Below are 23,631 nucleotides of genomic sequence, written 5' to 3'. Positions count from 1 at the left end.
GTCTGTATGTCTCTCTAGATCTAAGGTGAATCTCTAAATAAATAAATAAAGTGAATCTCTTGTAGTTGGCATATATATGAGTCTTGTTTTTGTAGCCATTCAGCCAGTCTGTGTCTTTTGGTTGGAACATTTAGTCCATTTACATTTAAGGTAATCACTAATATGTATGTTCTTATTGCCATTTTATTAATTGTTTTGTATTTCTTTTTGTACATCTTTTTTTTTCTTTTGTTCTCTTATCCTATGGTTTGATGACTAGCTTTAGTGTTATCCTTGGATTCCTTTTTCTTTTTTGTTTGTATCTATTATAGATTTCTGGTTTGCCGTTACCATGAGTTTTTTTTTATAGTGGTCTGTATATATATGCAGCTGTTTTCAATTGCTGATCTCTTCATTTCAAATGCATTTTAAACACCCTTGATTTGTACTCTCCTCCCCTCATGCTGTTTTTGATACCCTACTTTACATCTAGTTGTTTTGTGTATCCTTTAACCACTTATTGTGGATACAGATGACTGTACTACTTTTCTCTTTTAACCTCCCTACTAGCTTTGTGTGTGGATGATTTCCTACGTTTACTGTATATTTGCCTTTACAAGTGAGCTCTTTCCTTCTGTACTTTTCTTGTTTCTAGTTGTGACCTTTTATTTCTTGCCCAGAGAATTTCCTTTAACATTTGCTGTAAAGCTGGTTTGGCTTTACAACAATTCTTTTAGCTTTTGAAAGCTTTAAGTTTTAGCTGTGCTTTCTTTCCTTGGTTCTTTCCACTACACTTCTCAGAATTCCATCTGGCTGGCCTCTCTGCCTCAAGAGGTGAAATAGCCAGGCAGTTGTCACCTATAATTTCTTAGTCATGGTAGAACTAGCAGCATGCTGTGTATGTAGCCAATGATACAGAAAGGATAAAACCTACTTGGTCCCAAGGGGAAGATATTTGATTTTTTTTTTTTTAAATACCACTTAGAAGCTATCAGGTAGCTTCTAATACCGACTGCAATTACTGCTTAAATGTTACTATCAGGGTATAACAAAAATTCCCTTGCATCTGTAGGTCTTGACTATCAGGTAATTCACCATATATGTCTTAGTAGAGTAAAAGGGTAATTACATGTTGTAAAAAGCTCCGTTTGTTCCAGATTCACATGCTAGGAGAAATTGGCTGACTTTGTGTAACACAAAAGGAGTCAATTTCTGTGAGCATTTCATGGTACCTTTTGCACTTAATCTAAGTGTCACTAAAACTTTTAAAGGGACATTTTTGGAATAATTTGGGGCAGAATATTAAAGTAATTAGTTTAAGGTAGTGATAAGTGAGATTACTGAATATTTCTTTGTTTTCATTATATGGGCCAGGTTATTGGTGAGGAAACTATCAGTGATTCCAGTTACTCATTAATCTTGCTTAGTAAGCATCATTGATCTTTACCCAAGGAATGTTGGCACTCTCTAAACCAGTGGAAGACAAATGGTAAAGGAAAAGCCTGAACAGTTTAAACAAAAAAATACAATTCGCAAATAAGCACATAGAAAAGAAAAGGTCATTCTCATAAAGAAAGAAATACTCATAAATCTGAGGCATCATTTTGTACCTATTATCAATTTTTTTTTAATTATAATAGCTGGGCTTATAAGATTGTGGTGAAACTGGCACATATATGTATGATTTTAGAAGCAATAAAATGGTAGAAACTTTTGAAAAGTAATTAATAACATAAGTCATGAAACATAACCAAATAAATATTTCCATTTGGGGGAATACATTCAAAGGAAATTGTCAAGTAAAAAAAAGTAATTGATATCACTATGTTCATTGCAGCATTGTTTATAATATTAAAACAACAGAAATAACCCAAATATCCATTTGTAAAAGGATGATTAAATAAGTTACATCTTCAGAGTAACATTATATAACACCAAAATAATAATTATGGAAACCTTGCCAGGAGTGATTAAATTATAATGTAGGGGGGGGAGGAGGAATGCAGATATGAAGTTATATATGGTCTGTGTATATTTAAAATGATATGAAACACGTGGAAATACAGAGAATCAGTAGCATAGAGTTTAAAGTACATACACTTGGCAACAAGAGGGGCTTTAGTTTGAATTCTGGCTCCATATTTGCAAGCTGTTGTTTTCTGACATGTTAAGTTCTTTGTGTTTTCTTAAATATAAAATGGGGATTCTCATACCTTCCTTATAGGACAGCTCCGAGAATTAAATTAGATGATTCTGTAAAGTCTGAGACAAGGCAGTGGAATTATATGTGAATTTTTTTTACTCTCTCTTATTTTGATTTCCATTAATTTAATTTTTTTAATTGAAGTATAGTTGATTTACAATGTGTTAGTTTGGGGTCTACAACAAAGTGATTCAGTTATGTATATGTATATGTATATGTGAATACATATATATTCTTTTTCATATTCTTTTCCATTATAGTTTATTACACAATATTGAATATACTTCCCTGTGCAATATAGGGACCTTGTTGTCTACCTATTTTATGTATGGTAGTTTATATCTGCTAATCCCAAAGTCCTAATTTATCCCTCTCTGCCCCCTTTTCCCTTTGGTAACCATAAGTTTGTTTTCTATGTCTGTGAACCTGTTTCTGTTTTGTAAATACGTTCATTTGTATTTTTTAGATTCCACATCTAAGTGATATCATATATTTGTCTTTCCCTGTCTGACTTACTTCACTTAGTATGATAATCTCTAGGTCCATGTGGCAAATGGCATCATTTCATCCTTTTTTATGGATGAGTAATATTCCATTATGTATCTATACCACACCTTCTTTATCCATTCATCTGTTGATGGACATTTAGGTTGCTTCCATGTCTTCGCTGTTGTAAATAGTGCTGCTATCAACACTGGAATGCATTTATCTTTTTGAATTAGAGTTTTCTCCAGATATACGCCTGGGAGTGGGATTGCTGGATCATATGGTAACTCTATTTTCAGGTTCTTAAGGAACTCCATACTGTTTACCATAGGGGCTGCACCAGTTTACATTCTCACCAACAGTGTAGAAGGGTTCCTTTTTCCCCACACCCTTTCCAGCATTTATTATTTGTAGACTTTTTGATGATGGTCATTCTGACTGGTGTGAGGTGATACCTCATTGTACTTTTGATTTGCATTTCTCTAATAATTAGCGATGTTGAGCATCTTTTCGTGTGCCTGTTAGCCAACCCAATATGTGTCTTCTTCGGAGACGTCTATTTAGGTCTTCTGCTCATTTTTTGATGGATTGTTTGGTTTTTTTGTTATTGAGTTTTATGAGCTGTTTGTATATTTTGGGAATTAACCCTTGTTGGTCACATCATTTGCAATTTTTCTCCTGTTCCCTACGTTGTCTTTTTGTTTCCTTTGCTATGCAAAAGCTTGTAAATTTGATTAGGTCCCATTTGTTTGTTTTTGCTTTTATTTCTATTGCCTGTGGGGAGTGACCTAAGAAAACATTGCTATGATTTATGTCAGAGAATTTTTTTTTATTGAAGTATAGTTGATTTACAATGTTGTGTTAATTTCTGCTGTACAGCAAAGTGATTCAGTTATACATATATACATTTTTTTGTATTCTTTTTCATATGGTTTATCACAGGATATTGAATATAGCTCCGTGTGCGATACAGTAGGACCTTGTTGTTTATCCATTCTATATATAATAGTTTGCATCTGCTAACCCCAAACTCCCAATCCATCCCTCCCCCACCCCCCTCCCCCTCGGCAACCACCAGTCTGTTCTTTGTTAATCTATTTCTGTTTTGTAAATAAGTCCATTTGTATCATTTTAGATTCCACATCTAAGTGATATCATATTACTTGTCTGTCTCTGTCTGATTTACTTCACTTAGTATGATAATCTCTGTCCATCCATGTTGCTGAAAATGGAATTATTTCATTCTTTTTATGATTAATATTCCAGTGTTGTATGTATGTGTGGGTGTATATATATATGTGTGTGTGTATATATACACCACATCTTTATCCATTCATCTGCCTTTGGACATTGGTTGCTTCCATGTCTTGGCTATTGTGAATAGTGCTGCTATAAACACTGGGGTACATGTATCTTTTCAAGTTACAGTTTTCGTCTTTTCCAGGTATATGACCAGGAGTGGGATTGCTGTATCATATTGCCAACTCTATTTTTAGATTTTAGTTTTTGAGGAACCTCCATACTGTTTGTTTTCCATAATGGCTGCACCCATTTACATTCTCACCAACAGTATAGGAGTGTTTCCTTTTCTCCACACCCTCTCCAGCATTTGTTATTTGTAGACTTTTTAATGATAGCCATTCTAACCAGCATGAGATGATACCTCACTGTAGTTTTAAGTTGCATTTCTCTAGTAATTAGCCATGTTGAGCAACTTTTCATGTGCCTGTTGGCCGTCTATGTGTCTTCTTTGGAGAAATGTCTATTTAGGTCTCCTGCCCATTTTCTGATTGGGTCTTTTTTTTTGATATTGAGCTGCATAATTGTATATATTGGAGATTAATCCCTTGTCGGTTGCATCATTTGCAAATATATTCTCCCATTCCATAGGCTGTCTTTTCATTTTGTTTCCTTTGCTGTGCAAAAGCTTGTAAGTTTGACTGGGTCCCATTTGTTTATTTTTGCTTTTATTTATATTGCTTTGGGAGACTGACCTAAGAAAACGTTGCTACAATTTATGTCAGAGAATGTTTTGCGTGTGTTCTCTTCTAGGTTTTACAGATCCAGTCTTAAATATTTAGGTCTTTGATCCGTTTGGGGTTTATTTTTGTGTATGGTGTTAGAGAGTGTTCTAATTTCATTTTTTTTACATGTAGCTGTCCAGTTTACCCAGCACCACTTACTGAAGAGACTGTCTTTTCTCCATTGTATATTCTTGCCTTCTTGTTGTAGATTAATTTCTGGGTTTTCTGTCCTGTTCCATTGATTCATATGTCTGTTTTTGTGCCAGCACCATACTGTTTTTATTACTGTAACTTTGTAGTATTGTCTGAAGTCTGGGAGGGTTATACCTCCAGCTTTTTTCTTTTTCCTCAGGATTGCTTTGGCAATTTTGGGTCTTCTGTGGTTCCATATAAATTTTAGAGTTATTTGTTCAAGTTCTGTGGAAAATGTCATGGGTCATTTGATAGGGATCACATTAAATCTGTAGATTGCTTTGGATAGTATGGTCATTTAAACAATATGAATTCTTCCAATCCAAGAGCATGGGGTATCTTTCCATTTCTTTGCCTCATCTTCAGTTTCCTTTATCAGTGTTTTATACTCAGCATATGTCTCATCTCCTTGGTCAGGTTTATTCCTAAGTATTTTTTTATGCAATTTTAAAGGGGATTTTTAACTTTCCCTTTTTGATATTTCATTGCTAGTGTAAAGAAATGCAACAGATTTCTATATATTAATTTTGTATCCTACGACTTTACCAAATTCATTGATGAGCTCTAGTAGTTTTCTGGTGGTGCCTTTAGGATTTTCTCTGTATAGTATCATGTCATCTGCATATAATGACAATTTTTCCTCTTCCCTTCCAATCTGGATACATTTTCTTTTTTTTTTTTTGATTGCTGTGGCTGATTTCTATTAATTTTATAATGTTGTTTTTACAACAGAAAACATTTTAATAATTTGATATTGACCACCAAAGTTATAATATACTCACAAGTCTACACCTTGTGGCATTGACTATATGGCTAATTGAAGTGATCTAAGTAATTATGCTTATTTAGTACTAAAGAAAGATCTCAAAGTGCACACTCTGCTAAATCATATGTTTATTTAACACTTATGTAGCTTTTACCATGTAAGACAGACAGACACTGTTCTAAACACTGTATTCATTGAATACCCTATGAGGAAGGTCACATTGGTCTATGTGGCAGAGCTGAAATTTGAACTCAGGCAGCCTGGCTACATGGTCCAGCTCCTCAATGCTATGCTGCCTTTCAGTTGGCCAATCAAAACATGCTTAGTGGACATAAGTGATGCTTGGCACTATGAGGGATGCTAGGAAACAAAGGATACAATCCTTAATTTGAAGAAGACGACCATTCTCTAGGCCTTAGCCATAGTCCCCAAATTCTGCTCTCTCAACCTCAGATAAATGTCATCCATGTCACAGTTAAACACCTCCTCTCACCCATAATAACAAAGGTTCTGAATGAAAATCTGCAGCCTATTTGCTTGGCTCTTTATGGCAATGTCAGTGTTTTCAAAGCATGTGCTGAGAAGTCTTAGAATTGTGTGAAGTTGCCTCATGTTCTGCAAATATTTTCCTCAGGTTTCTCTCTATACATATATGTGTATATACACACCTTCACACACTACATGTATATGTAACTAATGTTACAAATAAGTTTTTAAACTAATACTACAAACTAAAATTGCACACTGAAATACATTTTATTGTATACTTTAATACATAGGAAACTCACAATTCATTACAATATGCTCTTGGATTGTCATTGTGCATATCTCAGATGAAAGAGTCTCCCTCTGTCTCTAATTGAAGAGTATTCTGAGATTGCAAGACAAATTCTTTCAAAGCCAGAAAAACTGTTACCATTTGGAAGGTGATATGATGGTTAAGAAGAATGGCACGTCTAGATACCATTTCGAGCACAGGTATTTACCACATGAATTTGGGCAAGTTTTAAACCTTCCTTACCTTAATTTCCTCATCTGTCAAATGAGACAGTACATAACTCAGAGTTGTAAGAAATAAAGGATGTAAAAATATACTTAGAAAAGGAACTCAGGCAATAAGTACTCAATAAGTATTAGATAATACTATATATACCATATAATTGCTAGTGCAAAGATACAATATAATTTCTAGTGCAAATACTTATCTATAAAATCAGTCTTACCTTATCATGCAACCAAAATAAATACGGAATTACCTTAAATTCTAACTAATGTTGATATGCAACTGGAAATCCCATTTTTCAAGTTTTTGTGTTCATTCAACAGTTGAATTATTATTATTTTTACAAGTATTGCAAATATAAACTAATAAATTTATACTAATTAAATACTACTACAATTTTCAAATTTGCTGTTTAAAATTTTGTTAGAAAAAAATGTTCTGCCTTAAAAAAATAATATATTGCCTCATAGTGAAATTTGGTTTTATGTTACCTTATTCCAAGGGGAAAATAATTACCTCTTCCAAATATATTTCTTTTCATGGCTACCCTTCATTTAAAGTTTACTTTTGAATAATACATGTTGAAATCAAATTATAAAGAAATATTAGCCCCTTATCTGGTAGAGTGTTATACTGTGGTGGATGATTCTGCTTATCACCAAAGAACAGTCATTTAATCTCTCCTGTATTTCTTCCAACATTGATTCTTTTCATGACAATAAGACTATTAGAATGTGCAAAGATATTTTAAATAAATGATTGTGTTTGTTTTTTCTTTCTTTTCTTGCAGTCATTCCCAACACAGCACTACAACCCGCCAGCCTTCAGTGACTCTCCAACGGGCCATCTCCCTGGAAGGGTAAGATGATAAGAATAATACGGAGCCTTCTCTTAAACCAAACCGAGCACCCTTGTCACTTTGAGCATAAATTCTTTCCTTGCATAAATTCTTTCCTTCCTTCCTCCCTCCCTCCCCACGTTACCCCTTTTTTTTCTTTCTGTTAGCAAATATCTATGAAGCTTATGTTATATATATGCCAAGCACCGTGCGAGGTACTACACTGAACAAGTCAAATAAGATCTTTTCCTTCAGAGGACTCATTATCTATTGAGAATGACAGAAATATAAACACACACCTGCACATAACAGTGTAAGCATCACACAGGAAATACGTATGAGGGATTAATGAAGGATCCAGAAAGGATATCTGACCGAGAATGGGTAACAAAGAGGGAGGGGGGAACAGGTCAGGATGGTTTCAGAGAAGATATAACTCTCAAGCTGAGAACTGAAGCATCTGTGGATATTTGCCTGACTGACAGATATTGGAAGGAAGGGCACTCCCTGCAGGAGAAAGAGCATATGCAAAAACATGAACATCTAAGCAGATTTCAGATGTCAAAAGGCCACTGAGTGATTTGGCGCAAGGTGTGCAAGGCAGGAAATGAGAATGGTGATGTTGGCTGGCCAGGCTTACGTGTAGAGGACTTAGAAGCTGAAGGGGCTGAGAAGAAGGAGTTAATATTTCCATCCACTTGCTTTATAATCGCAACTGATTTAATTGACAACACTTAATTGGTTACTGTATAAAAATTAAATCACTATTTTCCAATATCTGTTACCAACTATGCTTTGTTCAACCCTATTTCTCAATGACAAGTAGACTTCCTTAATGGCATTTCAGTTAAAATCTCTATTATTTAGTCTCTCTATTTTAAAATCTTGTGTTTTCAGTCAAACCTCTGTCTCTCTTTCCAACATAATTAAGACTTGGGGTCCACCAAAGTGCTCTGGAGTTGATAGAGGAGTAATCTGCTCTCTCTCTCATACCGCCCTCTAGATCTTCCTTTCTCTTAGATTTCTTCTCTGGTAGAAATGAAGTTGTTTAAAAAAAAAAAATGGGAAATGGCATTCCTCACATTCTCCTGTAGCAGTCCTCCTTTCTGTTGGCTATCACGGGTGATGTAGCCTGGATGGGTAGAGAACCAAACACGCACCAATGCTAAGAAACTCAACTCCCCCAGCACGTGGTCCCCTGGGAGCATCAGCGATCTTTTCTACAAAACCCCCTGGCAGTAGCACACTGTAGTCCTCTGATGCGCTCACCCACTTTGCCCCAGCTGCGTCAGTCCCTCCTCACAAGCACATAGTCACCCTTTCTCATCTGTCCTCAGCAGCTTCAAATGTGAGGCTTGCAGACATGAGCAGCATCCATCTTTCCTACCCCTCAGGTGGAACTTACTAGGGCTAGTCCTTGCCTCCTTTCTTTCTCCCTGCCTGACATTCTCATCTTCTCTCCCCAGGGCAAGTCAGCAAACTCCATGACCTAGTGGACATCCACTTGGGAGGGAGATGTTATAAACACTTCATGGGGTGCCCTTTCTTGCCTTTAGCGAAGGATATCCACTGCATGTCCGCAAACCCATGGGAACGTGAGTGAAAGGAATGTGACCTCTGCATGAACACTGCCCTCCCCTCAAAAGGATACCTCCTTCTCTTCCTAGTCCTACTCTTCTGTTTTTAGCAGTAAAGAACATCAAACAATTTTAGCTCCTCTATTAAAAAAGAAAACAAAAACTGAGATAGAGGTGGGGGAGGAGTCAAGATGGCATAAGTACATCAAGAATGGAACAATTCTGACAGAGCACCTGCTGAACACTAGCAGAGGACCTCGGACACCTAAAAGGACAAGAACAATCCCCATGCAACTGGGTAGGACAAAAGAAATTTTAAAAAGACAAGAGGAAACAGGACACAACCTGCACCCCTGGGGGGGAACTGAAAGATGAGAGGTTCCCCCACCCAGGGAAGCCCCCTCGTTAGTAGGGAGATCAGCTGGGGAGCTTCAGGGGCTCAGAGGATAGCACAGCGACCAGTCTGTGGCAGGCAGGACAGAGTAAGACCTACATGAATGTTTGGTGCCACAGCACGGCACGTCCCAGCCTGAGACATGTGTCTGCTGGTGCGGACAGAGGCTGGGTGCTAGAACCTGGGGTTTGGAGAGCAGACTCAGGGAGGGAACTGCTGTTAGCTGCAAAGAGAGAGCCTGAAGGTATGGGAGTACAGAGCTCTACAAGCGGGAATGTTTGTGGAAGAAGCCCTGGCCGCCGTTGCAGCCCCCTTCCCCACATGCCAGCCCCTGCCTCCCTGGGCACTAGAAGGGGCTCCTGCCTGAACAGGCTTGCAGGCCTCACCCTCCTTGGCCACCGCCTGCAAGAGCAGGCTCACTCACCCCCGCCCCTCCTCCAGCCCCACAGCCCAAGCAGGCTCAGATGCCCCATCCACTGCGGCTGCCTCCTTCACCCCTGCCCACCCCAGCAGGCTGGCATTTGCCCCACCTGTTGCTGCCTCTGACCCCACCCACCTGGGCAGGCTCTGGGGCAGCCTCGGGAAAAGACACTGGTGGAAGGCCCACATGCAGAGGTGGGGCTGAAACCACAGCTGAGCCTCATGGGCCATGCAACTAAGGAAGAAGAGCTGAAATCTCTCCTCACAGCTGTGGGAACTGCGGATTTACACCCCAGCTGCCGGCTTTGTAAACTCAGCACCTGCAGAATATCCAAATGAATGAGTGCTCCCCCAGCTGAGATGGGTCTAGCTTTAGCAACTGTGGGTTTGTGGGCACATACACATGGGGACTAGACCGGGCCAGAATCTGAGCTGCCTCCATAGCTCCCACAGCAGGCCCTGGTGCACAATTACTGCAGTCCTGGGACCTGACTGCAGTGGATCTGTGCTGGTAGTCTGGTGAAAACAACGCCTGAAAGATACCAGGGCCAATTGCCGGCATACCCGTTGTTAAGGTGGGTCTGAGAGAAGTTCCAGCAATAGTATAATTTATGAGCCAGCCCAACAGGTGAAAAGTGATGCAACAGAGCACACTCACAGTTGAACAGCTCTGGAGGAGGAAAACCCAGTGGTTTCTCTCCCAGAGAGAGTGCTCCAATCCTGCCTATGTCACACTGCAGGTCAGAAACACAGCTCAGAGACAGATCTCGGGGCCTCTACTCCAACTGGAGAGCAGACCCTGCCCCTGACAGGGCAGTGACAACCTCAGAGCAAGGGGAGGCCCCTATTCAATATCCAGTGCAGGCTCAGGTCACCACAACATCAGTCACTCCTCTTACCAAGGGGATAATGGCCAGCATACACTGAGGAAAGAGGTGACAGACAAGCATATTAAAAACAGCTCTAGCACCCAAAAATATTAAACCCACTTAGGCTATACAGGGACGTTCCCACATAAAAATAGCCCTACAAGACAGTCTGAGGGTCAGGCATCGGGAGAAAGAACCTCCCCCCGCCCAGAGCATTTGGCTTTGAAGGCCAGTGGGTCCTGAGTGCAGGAGCTCCACAGGACTGGGAGAAACAGAGACTCCACTCTTGGAGGGTGCACACAAGGTCTCACATGCACTGGGACCCAGCACAAAGCAATACCTCCATAGGAACCAGGGCTAGACCTAACTAGGGGTCTTGGAGGGTCTCCTGAGGAGGCAAAGGTCAGCGGTAGCTCACTCTGGGGGCAAGGAAACTGGTGTTAGAGGCCCCAGGGAACACTGATCAGCATGATCTCTCCCAGAGGTCCCATTTTTGGCACCAAGACCTAGCCCCACCCAAAAGCCTACAAGCTCCAGAGCTGGAATGCCTCAGGCCAATCAACCAGCAAAACAGGAATACAGCTCCACCCATCAGCAGACAGACTGCCTAAAGTCATACTGAGCTCACAGCTACCTCAAAACGCACCCCTTGACACGGCCCTGCCCACCAGAGAGACAAGACCCAGCTCCACCCACCAGACAGCAGGCACCAGTCCCTTCCACCAGGAAGCCTGCACAAACCCCAGGACCAACCTCACCCACAGGGGGCAGACAACAGAACTAAGAGAAACTATGATCCTGCAGCCTGTGGAAAGGAGACCACAAACACAGAAAGGTAGACAAAAGGAGATGACAGAGAAATATGTTGCAAATGAAGGAACAAGATAAAAACTCACAAGAACAACTAAATCAAGAGGAGATAGGCAATCTACCTGAAGAATAATTCAGAGTAATGATAGTAAAGATGATCCAAAAGGTCAGAAAAAGAATGGAGGCACAGACAGAGAAGATACAAAAAAATGTTTAACAAGGAGCTAGAAGATTTAAAGAACAAACAGAGATGAACAACACATTAACTAGAAGGAATCAATAGCAGAATAACTGAGGCAGAAGTGAGCTAGAAGACAGAGTGGTGGAAATCACTGCCACAGAACAAAATAAAGAACAAAAAATGAAAAGAAATGAGGACAGTCTCAGAGACATCTGGGACAACATTAAACGCACCAACATTCACATTACAGGTGTCAACAAAGGAGAAGAGAAAGAGAAAGGGCCTGAGAAAATATTTGAAGATATTATAGCCAAAAACTTCCCTAATATGAGAAAGGAAACACTCAAGTCCAGGGAGTGCAGAGAGTCCCATACAGGATCAACCCAAGGAGGAACACAGACATATATTAATCTAACTGGAAAAAATTAAAGAGAAAAAATATTAAAGACAACAAGGGAAAAGCAACAAATAACATACAAGGGAATCTCCATAAAGTTTTCAGCAGAAACTCTGCAGGCCAGAAGGGAGTGGTAAAATATATTTAAAGTGATGAAATGGAAAAAGCTACAACCAAGAATACTCTACCCAGCAAGGCTTTGATTCAGATTTGACAGAGAAATCAAAAGCTTTACAGACAAGCAAAGGCTAAGAGAATTCACCACCAAACCACGTTTACAACAAATGCTAAAGGAACTTCTTTAGGTGGAAAGAGATCAGCAACTTAATACAACCTTATGTATATATAGACTGCTATATCAAAACCTCTGCGTGCCTAGAGCCCATGCTCCACAACAAGAAGCCACCGCAATGAGAAGCCCGCACACTGCAACGAAGAGTAGCCCCCACTTGCCGCAACTAGAGAAAGCCCATGCACAGCAACGAAGACCCAGCACAGCCATAAACAAACAAGCAAACAATTTTTTTAAAAAAATAAAACTTAAAAATTTTAAAAACCTCATGGGAACTGCAAACAAAAAAACTACAATAGATACACACACATACACACACACACACACACACACAAGCAACCCAAACACACACTAAAGATAGTCATAAAATCACAAGAGAACAAAAGAGGAAGGGAAGGAAAAAAGCTACAAAAACAAATCCAAGACAATTTTTTTAAATGTCAATAGGAACATACATATTGATAATTACCTTAAATGTAATAGGAACATACATACTGACAATTACCTTAAATGTAATAGGAACATACATATTGACAATTACCTTAAATGTAGTTGGATTAAACGCTTCAACAAAAAGACATAGACTGGCTGAGTGGATACAAAAACAAGACCCGTATATATACTGTCTACAAGAGACCCACTAGGGACACATACAGATTGAAAGTAAGAGGATGGAAAAAGGTATTCCATGCAAAAGGAAACCAAAAGAAAGATGGAGTAGCAATACTCATATCAGACGAAATAGACTTAAAGACTGTTACAAGGGACAAGGAAGAACACTACATGATCAATCCAAGAAGAAGATATAACAATTGTAAATATGTATGCACCCAACATAGTAGCACCTCAATATATAAGCCAAAGGCTAACAGCCATAAAAGGGGAAATCGAGAGTAACACAATAACAGTGGGGGACTTTAACACCCCACTTACACCAATGGACAGATCATCCAGACAGAAAATCAGTAAGTAAATACAGGCCTTAAATGACACATTAGACCAGATGGACTTAATTTTTCCATCCAAAAGCAGAAGAATATACTTTCTTCTCAAATGCACATGGAACATTCTCCAGGATAGATCATATATTGGGCCACAAATCAAGCCTCAGTAAATTTAAGAAAAATGAAATCATATCAAGCATCTTTTCATACCACAAGGCTATGAAATTAGAAATCAATTATAGGAAAAAAAACTGTTAAAAAACACAAACATGTAGAGATTAAACAATATGTTACTAAACAACCAGTGGATCACCAAAGAAATCAAAGAGGAAATCAAAAAATACCTAGAGACAAATGACAACAAAAACACTATGATCCAAAACCTATGGGACACAGCAAAAGCAGTTCTAAGAGGTAAGTTTTTAGCAATACAATCTTACCTCAGGAAACAAAATCTCAAATATTAACAACCTAACATTACAACTAAAGCAACTAGAGAAAGAAGAAGAAACAAAACCCAAAGTTAGTAGAAGGAAAGAAATCATAAAGGTCAGGGCAGAAATAAATGAAATGGAGACTAAAAAATAAAAAAGATCAGTGAAACTGAAAGCTGGTTCTTTTTCCTTTTTCTTTGAAAAGATAAACAAAATTGATAAACCATTAGCCAGACTCATCAAGAAAAAAAGGGAGAGGGCCCAAGTCAATAAAATCAGAAATGAAAAAGGAGAAATTACAACTGACACCACAGAAATAAAAAGGATCATAAGAGACTACTACAAGCAACTATACACCAATAATGTGGACAACCTAGAAGAAAAGGACAAATTCTTAGAAAGGTACAATGTTCCAAGACTGAACCAGGAAGAAACAGAAAATATGAACAGACCAATCACAAGTACTGAAATTGAAACTCTGATTAAAAAACTTCCAACAAACAGAAGTCCAAGACCAGATGGCTTCACAGGTGAATTCTATCAAACATTTAGAGAAGAGTTAACACCTAGCCTTATGAAACTATTCCAAAAAAACTGAGAGGAATTAACACTCCCAAACTCATTCTATGAGGCTGCCATCACCCTGATACCAACCAGGCAGAGATACCACACACACAAAAAAATTACAGGCCAGTATCACTGAAGAACATAGTTGCAAACATCCTCAACAAAACACCAGCAAACTGAATCCAACAACACACTGAAAGAGTCATACACCATGATCAAGTGGGATTTATCCCAGGGATGCAAGGATTTTTCAATATCCACAAATCAATCACTGTGATACACCACATCAACAAATTGAAGAATAAAAACCATGTGATCATCTCAATAAATGGAGAAAAGGCTTTGGACAAAATTCAACAGCCATTTATGATAAAAAGAAAGTGGGCATAGAGGGAACCTATGTCAATATAATAAAGGCCATATATGACAAACCCACAGCTAACATCATTTTTTTTTTTTTTTTTTGCTGTACGCGGGCCTCTCACTGTTGTGGCCTCTCCCGTTGCAGAGCACAGGCTCCGGATGCACAGGCTCAGCGGCCATGGCTCACGGGCCCAGCCGCTCCGCGGCATGTGGGCTCTTCCCAGACCAGGGCACGAACCCATGTCCCCTGCATTGGCAGGCAGACTCTCAACCACTGCGCCACAAGGGAAGCCCTAACATCATTCTTAATGGTGAAAAACTGAAAGCATTTCATCCAAGATCAGGAAAAAGACTTTCATTCAACATAGTATTGGAAGTCCTAGCCATGGCAATCAGAGAAGAAATAAAAGGAATCCAAATTTGAAAAGAAGAAGTAAAACTGTCACTATTTGCAGATGTCATGATACTATACATAGAAAATCCTAAAGACAACACTAGAAAACTACTAGAGCTCATCAATGAATTTGGTATAGTTGCAGGATGCAAAATTAATGCACAGAAATCTCTGGCATACTTATACACTAACAACAAAAGATCAGAAAGAGAAATTAAGGAAACAATCCCATTTACCATCATATCAGAAAGAATAAAACACCTGAGAATAAACCTACATAAGGAGGCAAAAGACCTGTATGCAGAAAACTATAGGATGCTGATAAAAGAAATCAAAGATGACATAAAGAGATGGAGAGATATACCATGTTCTTGGATTGGAAGAATCAACATTGTCAAAATGACTATACTGCCCAAAGAAATCTACAGATTCAATGCAATCCCTATCAAATTACCAATGGCATTTTTCACAGAAGTAGAACAAAAAATTTCACAATTTGTTTGGAAATACAAAAGACCCCGAATAACCAAAGCAATGTTGAGAGAAAAAAACGGAGCTGGAGGAATCAGGCTCCCTGAGGTCAGACTATACTACAAAGCTACAGTCATCAAAACAGTATGGTACTGGCACAAAAACAGAAATATAGATCAATGGAACAAAATAGAAAGTCCAGAGATAAACCCACGCACTTATGGTCAACTAATCTATGACAAAGGAAGCAAGAATATACAGTGGAGGACAGTCTTTTCAATAAGTGGTGCTGGGAAAACTGCACAACTACATGTAAAAGAATGAAATTAGAACACTCCCTTACACCATACACAAAAATACTCAAAATGGATTAAAGACCTAAATGTAAAACTGGATACTATAAAACTCTTAGGGGAAAACATAGGCAGAACACTCTCCATAAATATCTTTTTTGATCTTCTCCTAGAGTAATGAAAATAAAAACAAAAATAAACAGATTAAATTAAATTAAACGTAAAAGCTTTTTCACAGCAAAGGAAACCATAAACAAGATGAAAAGACAACCCACAGGATAGGAGAAAATATTTGCAAATGATGTGACCAACAAGGGATTAATCTCCAAACTATACAAACAGCTCATGCAACTCAATGTCAAAAAAAAAAAAAAAAAAATCCCAAAATGGGCAGAAGACCTAAATAGACATTTCTCCAAAGAAGACATACAGATGGCCAAAGAGCACATGAAAAGATGCTCAACGTCACTAATTATTAGAGAAATGCAAATCAAAACTATGAGGTACCACCTCACACCAGTCAGAACGGCCATGATCAAAAAGAAAAAAACACTACAAACAATAAATGCTGGAGAGGGTGTGGAGAAAAGGGAACCCTCCTACACTGTGGGTGGTCATGTAAATTGGTACAACCATTAAGGAGAATAGTATGGAGGTTCCTTAAAAAACTAACTATAGAGCTACCATATGATCCTGCAATCCCACAGCTGTGCATATATTTGGAGAAAACCATGATTCAAAAAGATACATGCACCCCTGTGTTCACTGCAGCACTATTTACAATAGCCAAGACATGGAAGCAACCTAAATGTCCATCGACAGATGAACGGATAAAGAAGATGTGGTACATATATACAGTGGAATATTACTCGGCCGTTAAAAGGAATGAAATTGAGTCATTTGTAGACACATAGATAAATGAGATGTGGTACATATATACAATGGAATACTACTCAGCCATAAAAAAGAATGAAATAATGCCATTTGCAGCAACATGGGTGGACCTAGAGATTATCATACTAAGTGAAGTAAGCCAGACAGAGAAAGACAAATATCATATGATATCACTTACATGTGGAATCTAGTAAAAAAGAAATGATACAAATAAACTTATTTACAAAACAGAAACTCACAGATCTCGAAATCAAACTTATGGTTACCAAACGGGAAATATGGGGGGAAGTGATAAATTAGGAGATTGGGATTAGCATATACACACAACTATATATAAAATAGATAACTAATAAGGACCTACTGTATAGCACAGGCAACTCTACTCAACATTCTGTAATAACCTATATGGGAGGTGAATCTGAAAAAGGATGGAGACATATATATATATATATATATATATATATATATATATAACTGATTCACTTTGCTGTACACCTGAAACTAACACAACACTGTAAATCAACTATACTCCAATAAAAGAAAACAGAGATAGAAGTGGATGACTAAACAGAAACTTTGCTCTGGAAGAATTAAGTAACTCTTTTCTCAACAGTAAGTAACCCATTTTTCAACAGTAAACTACTATCTCCATCGCGACACTTGTTATTTTCCATTAAAAAAAAAAAAGACATAGAAGTTCTCAGTCAATACTTCAGACCATTTGGTTCTGTAATAATGTACAAGATGGTCTAGATCATGGATCCTCACCAGACTCCCAGAATTTAAACCAGGGCTAAGGAAGTTGCTAGCTATGTGATAGCAAGTTACTTGATTTCATTGTGCCTCAGTTTCCTAATTAATGTAAAATGGAAATACTGATGATGATTCCTTGTAGAGTTCTTTCAGGAATTAAAATTATATATACATATAATTTAATTTTTTATAATAGAACTGGCATTATATGTGTGTGACAGTAGTTGTTGCTGTTGTTGTTATACATAATATATACTTAATAAGGCATGAGAGTTTCTAATATATATTAAATAAGGATTTGTTAAAAGTCAGGGACGGGTATCTTTGCTATATTCTGGAGAGGCATTTTCCTATATATATGGGTAATAATCGTTTGTGGAAGCAATTCAAATTATTGAGTTTGCCTCATTGCTGAGTTCATATTTATATTAAAAATACTTTAATTACCAAGATTATATTTAAGTGCTTATTAAACAAGGAAAGAATAACCTAAGCTGTTTTCTACACATCAGCTTATCCTCAGTGCCAAAAGAAGAATTTAGGACTAGAGTAAGAAATGTTCTTACATTTCTAGTATATATATCTTAAAAAGTTAAAGTAAAGAGACCACTTCAAAACATGAGAGGAAATAATCTTTGCAGCCTGTGAGCATTCTCCAGTTGGACTTGAGAACATCCACCAGTCATCACCTGCAGTACAAGTTCGTGCAGGCTTGTGACCGTACCCTCCGTACTACCCTCCTTGGTTTTCTCCTTCTAGAAAGTGCCATAGTTTAGACAGAACTCTTCCACAAAACACAGTTGCTTGTCATATCCTCCAAAGGATGTGACTGGTTTTGAATTCTGCATGTAAAATTGGATATGTGGAAAGGACCAAGGAAAAGACATCCAGAGTTAACAAAGGGATGAGACAGCATTTTATCAGGAAAACACTAACAGGATTAGGATGCTTTGGTTTGAAGAAGAAAGCTTCATTAGATGCTTAATGAGATCATATTCAAAATGTGCAATTTTCTGGGAACAAAAATAGTACAAATTCATGGCTATTTCTTCGAGGGAAGAGAAAAGAAACTAACATTTATTGGGTGCTTATTAGGTGCCAGGCCATCTATCTATCCATCTATTCATCCATCCATCCATCCATCTATCTTATCTGATTTTATTTCCAAAATAGTCTTGTAAAATAGGCATCTTTTTTTTTTTCTAAAAATGGAGTCTCAGACACATTAAGTAATTTTCCCAAAGACCTTTACATAGAAAATAGCAAGCCTAGATTGGAAATCAAATTTGACTTCACTGTCCAACTCCATCCCCTATACTGTGGCATGAAAAGTATTGAGGGCTTCCCTGGTGGTGCAGTGGTTGAGAGTCCGCCTGCCAATGCAGGGGACACGGGTTCGTGCCCCGTTCCGGGAAGATCCCACATGCCGCGGAGCGGCTGGGCCCGTGAGCCATGGCCGCTGAGCCTGCACGTCCGGAGCCTGTGCTCTGCAACGGGAGAGGCCACAACAGTGAGAGGCCCCCGCCCCGCAAAAAAAAAAAAAAAGTCTTTATTGAGTGGGAAAGCACTGATCCCACCATTTATAAGCCACATTCAGTCTAAGTTAGACATAGTGAAGAAGTTCCTAGGATAAGAAATGATAAAGAAGTAGAACTGACTCTCAGCCTAGAAATCACTAAGTAGAATGACTAGCCCGGCATCTGGGGAGGCACTGGAGGCCCACACGCACACTAGCCTAAGGTGTTAGTTGTGGTAGAGACGAGGGTGTGGAGGCTGAGCTTACCACTGGTCTCCAGCTCACCTTCCTAGTTCTTTATAAAGACCTCCTTTGGCAGCGTGCAGGGTGGCTATCATCCCACAGTTCAGTCATTACACAAAGGAGCCTTCCTTCAGCTATGCTAAATAATGGCATTTCCTTCTAGAGCTATTTCCAAACCTTTTCCTTCTTTCTTCTTATTCACAAAAGCTTATTAGCAGTTTGCCAATAAGCAGTCTTTCAGCATTTTGCACTGTTTTCCACTTGAGTAAAATGACCTCTGTGATACATGCAGCCACTAACTCTAATTCTCTGTTAAGATGAAAACAAAAATGTGAAGGCCTTACCCTGATGTCATAACACAGAGTGATCCCATTTCTAAAAAACAGGAAACGGTATTCTCAGCTATGTCCCATCGTTCCAACTGGTATAAAGCAGTTTGCCTCATATCTAGTTAATAATGAACTATGAAAAATATTCTGTTCCCTGCAATCATGGAAGAAAACTGACTCTGGAATCAAAGAATTCATTTTGGATCCTGACCTCTCTGCTGTCTGTTGTTAATCTTAAACAGGACCCATCCCCTCCCTAAGCATGAGCTGCCTCCCCAAAAGGGAGAAAAGCATAGCACTCACCAACTTCCTGTGAAAGCAGCGGGTACCTGTAGGGCCCTCAATAAGTACTAGCTGAATATATGCTTCGTCCAAGTATCGTGAGAAAACAAACAAAACTTTCATTTTTAAAGCTTAGGTTAGTTTGAAGACCCACGTTGAAACTTGTTATTAAATACATATATATGTACCTATGTATGTAAACCATTTCTTGATATAAAATAAAATATTTGAGGTAGAATTAATCTTGCATTGCTGGAATATTTAGAAGGGGAAACCTCAGTAATCCTCTACAAAGCCCAGAGCACTAAAGTTTATGCTATACATCCCAGCTGGCCATCAAATACATAGATAATGTGGCATACAATCACTGTCACTGAACGCGTAGTGGGAGAGGTATTTTTCATTTTGCATAGGCCAATGGGTCTTTAGCAGGCTTCCCATTAAGGTGTTATACTGCTGAACGTGGGCAATCAGCTGAAATTGGAAATTTCATTATTTCAAAATTCTCCTTGCTAATGCTTTCGTGAAAAGCGGCTACTTAGGATATTTATTAAAATGAAGGTGCTCTAAAAGGCCATAGGTTTATATATTTTTCACTGAAGTTGCTATTTACTTGACATAAAATAAGTGGAAATATTTCAGATTTCCAGTTAATTCGATCCATAGAGACAATAAAACTGTCTGAGCCTCTACCTAGAGTTACTGCTGTTTTTTAAATTGATATCTGAATCGTCTATAACTATGCCAGACATAACGAGGCAGAATAACGTCCCCATTAACAGTATGAGCTCCTTGCTTCAGGTTGAAGTTGACAGATGCAGCCCATATCTTAATCTCCTCTCCCTCCTGAGACCCCATTAAAAAGAAGCTAATGGAATAAAAAAAAAAAAAAAAGGGGACAGTCCCATAACAGTAAAGGAGAAGGGAGCGTCAAAGGCCAAAAGATTTCAGCATACTTCTGCATGACAGAAAGCAGATGGAAGGGTAATAATTGAAGAAACAGAACAAAGCAGTCCCTGCCTTAGATCACCTACAGAGGAAAGGCATGTGCTGTACCTTACACAGCTGCGGGGGCACCTTACACATGGTATTCTATGTGACTGCCATCTCCTGGAGATGTGTTTCCAGGGATGCCACCCACAAAACAGCCCACCACAGTGAAGCTGCAAAGCATAGAGGAGCCCACAGCTCAGGAGGAAGCAGATCCGCCTAACAGAACCCAGGAAACTCAGAGAATTCAGAATAGTGACAACAGATGGGATTGAGAGCAGAGCCTGAGAATAGAAGATGCCCCCACTCAGCGTGCACACCCCTACACGCAGAACAGCTGCCAGGCAAGCACTTACCACCAGTCAGAAAATGAGCTTTCTGCTCTGAAGAAATAGGGTGACTCTTCTGAAGAACCCAGATAAGCTCATTTGAATAGTGCCCCACACCAAAGCCCTGCACTGTGTGCTAGTTAGGGGGACAGTTTCGGGTTTGCTCCCCTAACCTGAAGCCTTTCAGTGAAAAAGTTTTGCCCTTATATTGCAATACTTTCTGAGACCTTTCTACTACCTCATTCTTAAATAGGAACAGACAACCACGGGTTACCAAATATCTTAACAAACCTACCAAGTGACAGAAACAAGATTAAAACACACATAACAAAAACTATCCTCAGGAAGCCAGAGGGATTTCGTTTGTTCTGGGAACAAAATAGAATTTAATGAAATGAAGTTGACCTTTGAACAATGTGATTTGAACTGTGCAAGTCCACTTATATGCTGATATTTTTCAATAATAAATACTATAGTACTGCACTAACTGCAGCTGGTTGAATTCACGGATGTGGAGGAAACTCAGATACGGAGGGCTGACGATCAATTATATTCAGGTTAACCCCCGCCCTTTGTTCAAGCGACAACAGCTCTAGTATAAGCATATGTTTAGCAATAGGGAAGTAACTACTAGAATTAAAACCGAAGTGGTTAAAAGTGATTGCCTCTGGGAAGGTAGGTAGGATTCTCAGGAGAGGTGACGCAAATTACATTTTGCAGAATGTATTTGGAACTAGGCAGGGATTTAAAAAAAAAAAAAGAAGAAAATCATGTGCAAAAAAATCTAGAAGTACTTTGCTAATACTGCAAAGACCAAGAAGTACCTTCAGCTACTCAAATATCTTCCTTTTGTCCAGTAGTGGACATACACTGTTTTATCTTACCTTAGAAGAGCAATTTTAGCAACAATACAGAGGCAGAATTTTCTAGAAACTAGCATTTTCCCGTCCATAAAATACCTGCCCAGAAAGATGTTAACCACCCTCTATGAATAGAAGGAATTCATATGGAGTGGATATTCTGTCTAATTGACCCCAAGCAAAAATTTCTCCCAAATCCAGATGTCGGTAAATATCCCAAGGAGAACCAATAAGTGGTCTTGCCTATAAACACATGCATCTAAGGGAACCCATCCTCTCAGGTTGACTGGTCTGTGGTGGTATCACTGTCATTCGTGCTCAGTGGAACAGTCCTGTCGCTGTAGCGATAGCCATGTACTACCTCTGTTTGGCACAAGGGACTCCCTCTCCACGCTCTAAGACCACGACAGGCCCTTGAGACCATGCATTGGTGGAGCCAGGGAGCCTCTGGTGTTCCCATATTGGGCCTGAACAGCTGTCCTTTCCAATGACACTCTGGGAACAGGACCTCAACTGGAATCATTTGCTCTTTTGTTCTCTATCCAGCTCCTTTTGCCTTAATAGAGAAGCTTTTTTACAGCTAACATACTTCCAATTCCCCAGAACGATGCTGATTTAAAGTACTCAGTCAGGGCTTCCCTGGTGGCGCAGTGTTTGGGAGTCCGCCTGCCGATGCAGGGGACACAGGTTCGTGCCCCGGTCCGATTCTGCGTGCCACGGAGCGGCTGGGCCCGTGGGCCATGGCCGCTGGGCCTGCGCGTCCGGAGCCTGTGCTCTGCAACGGGAGAGGCCACAACGGTGAGAGGCCCACGTACCGCAAAAAAAAAAAACAAAAATAAAGTACTCAGTCAGTCTTCTTAGTCTAAGTGCCTACATATTAGTTCCAAAATATACGGTCACTGTAGAAAGTGGAAGTATTATTGACCTGAGAATCAGAAGACCTGGATTCTGCGTTCAAGTCAGCCACCTCTTACTCTGTGATTTTGAGTGCGTCTCAGTTACCTCATATACAAGGTGATGAGGTTGAGTTAAACAATGTGTTAGATTCCTTCCCACTCTTAACATTTTATAATTTCATGAGTTCTGAAGGATATAAAAGTTTGGCTTCCAGACTTACAGAACTATTTCCAGAAATGAAACCTTAGGGACCACTGGACTCTAAACAGCTGGCCCTCAGGGGTAGTTGGCTTGAGTTATCTCTACCCACCCACTCGCAGACCCAGCCACCTTTCCCGAATCTAATCGGCGTGAATGCTCAACTTCCTCCAACACATTTCTGCACCCTGACCCTCAAAAGCAGTGCTAAGCAGTGTTTCCCAAAGTAACTAAGGAGGCTGGATGTGCTGAGAAATATACTGAATTACTTGCAGATCTAAAGGAGAAACTTCATTCAGGTTGTATAGTTGCTGGGGTCAGTGGTCAAAAATCGTTATTTGCCACAGAAATATAACTGACCTCACCAAAACAGAGGGGCAAGTCAGATTACTGAAGAGGATTTTTGTGTGTAAGTATGTATATATATATATTTTTTTTTTTTT

At 39.1% G+C, this 23,631-nt stretch overlaps 1 protein-coding gene across 2 annotated transcripts in view; it reads left to right on the top strand.

Annotated features, from left to right (window-relative positions):
• The window catches only part of DLG2 (discs large MAGUK scaffold protein 2), a 783,758-nt gene that overhangs the window by 367,045 nt on the left and 393,082 nt on the right, over positions 1–23,631 (top strand). For both annotated transcript variants that reach the window (XM_024763574.1, XM_024763575.1), the window contains one exon: positions 7,444–7,512. In XM_024763574.1, the coding sequence (XP_024619342.1) occupies positions 7,444–7,512 (69 nt within the window). The remainder of the gene's footprint in view (positions 1–7,443; positions 7,513–23,631) is intronic.

The sequence above is a fragment of the Neophocaena asiaeorientalis genome, unplaced genomic scaffold, assembly GCF_003031525.2.
Source record: "Neophocaena asiaeorientalis asiaeorientalis breed wild unplaced genomic scaffold, Neophocaena_asiaeorientalis_V1.1 scaffold23, whole genome shotgun sequence".
Taxonomy (NCBI): Eukaryota; Metazoa; Chordata; class Mammalia; order Artiodactyla; family Phocoenidae; genus Neophocaena; species Neophocaena asiaeorientalis.
Note: the sequence above shows the minus strand (reverse complement) of the source record. Positions and strands in the feature narration are given on the sequence as shown.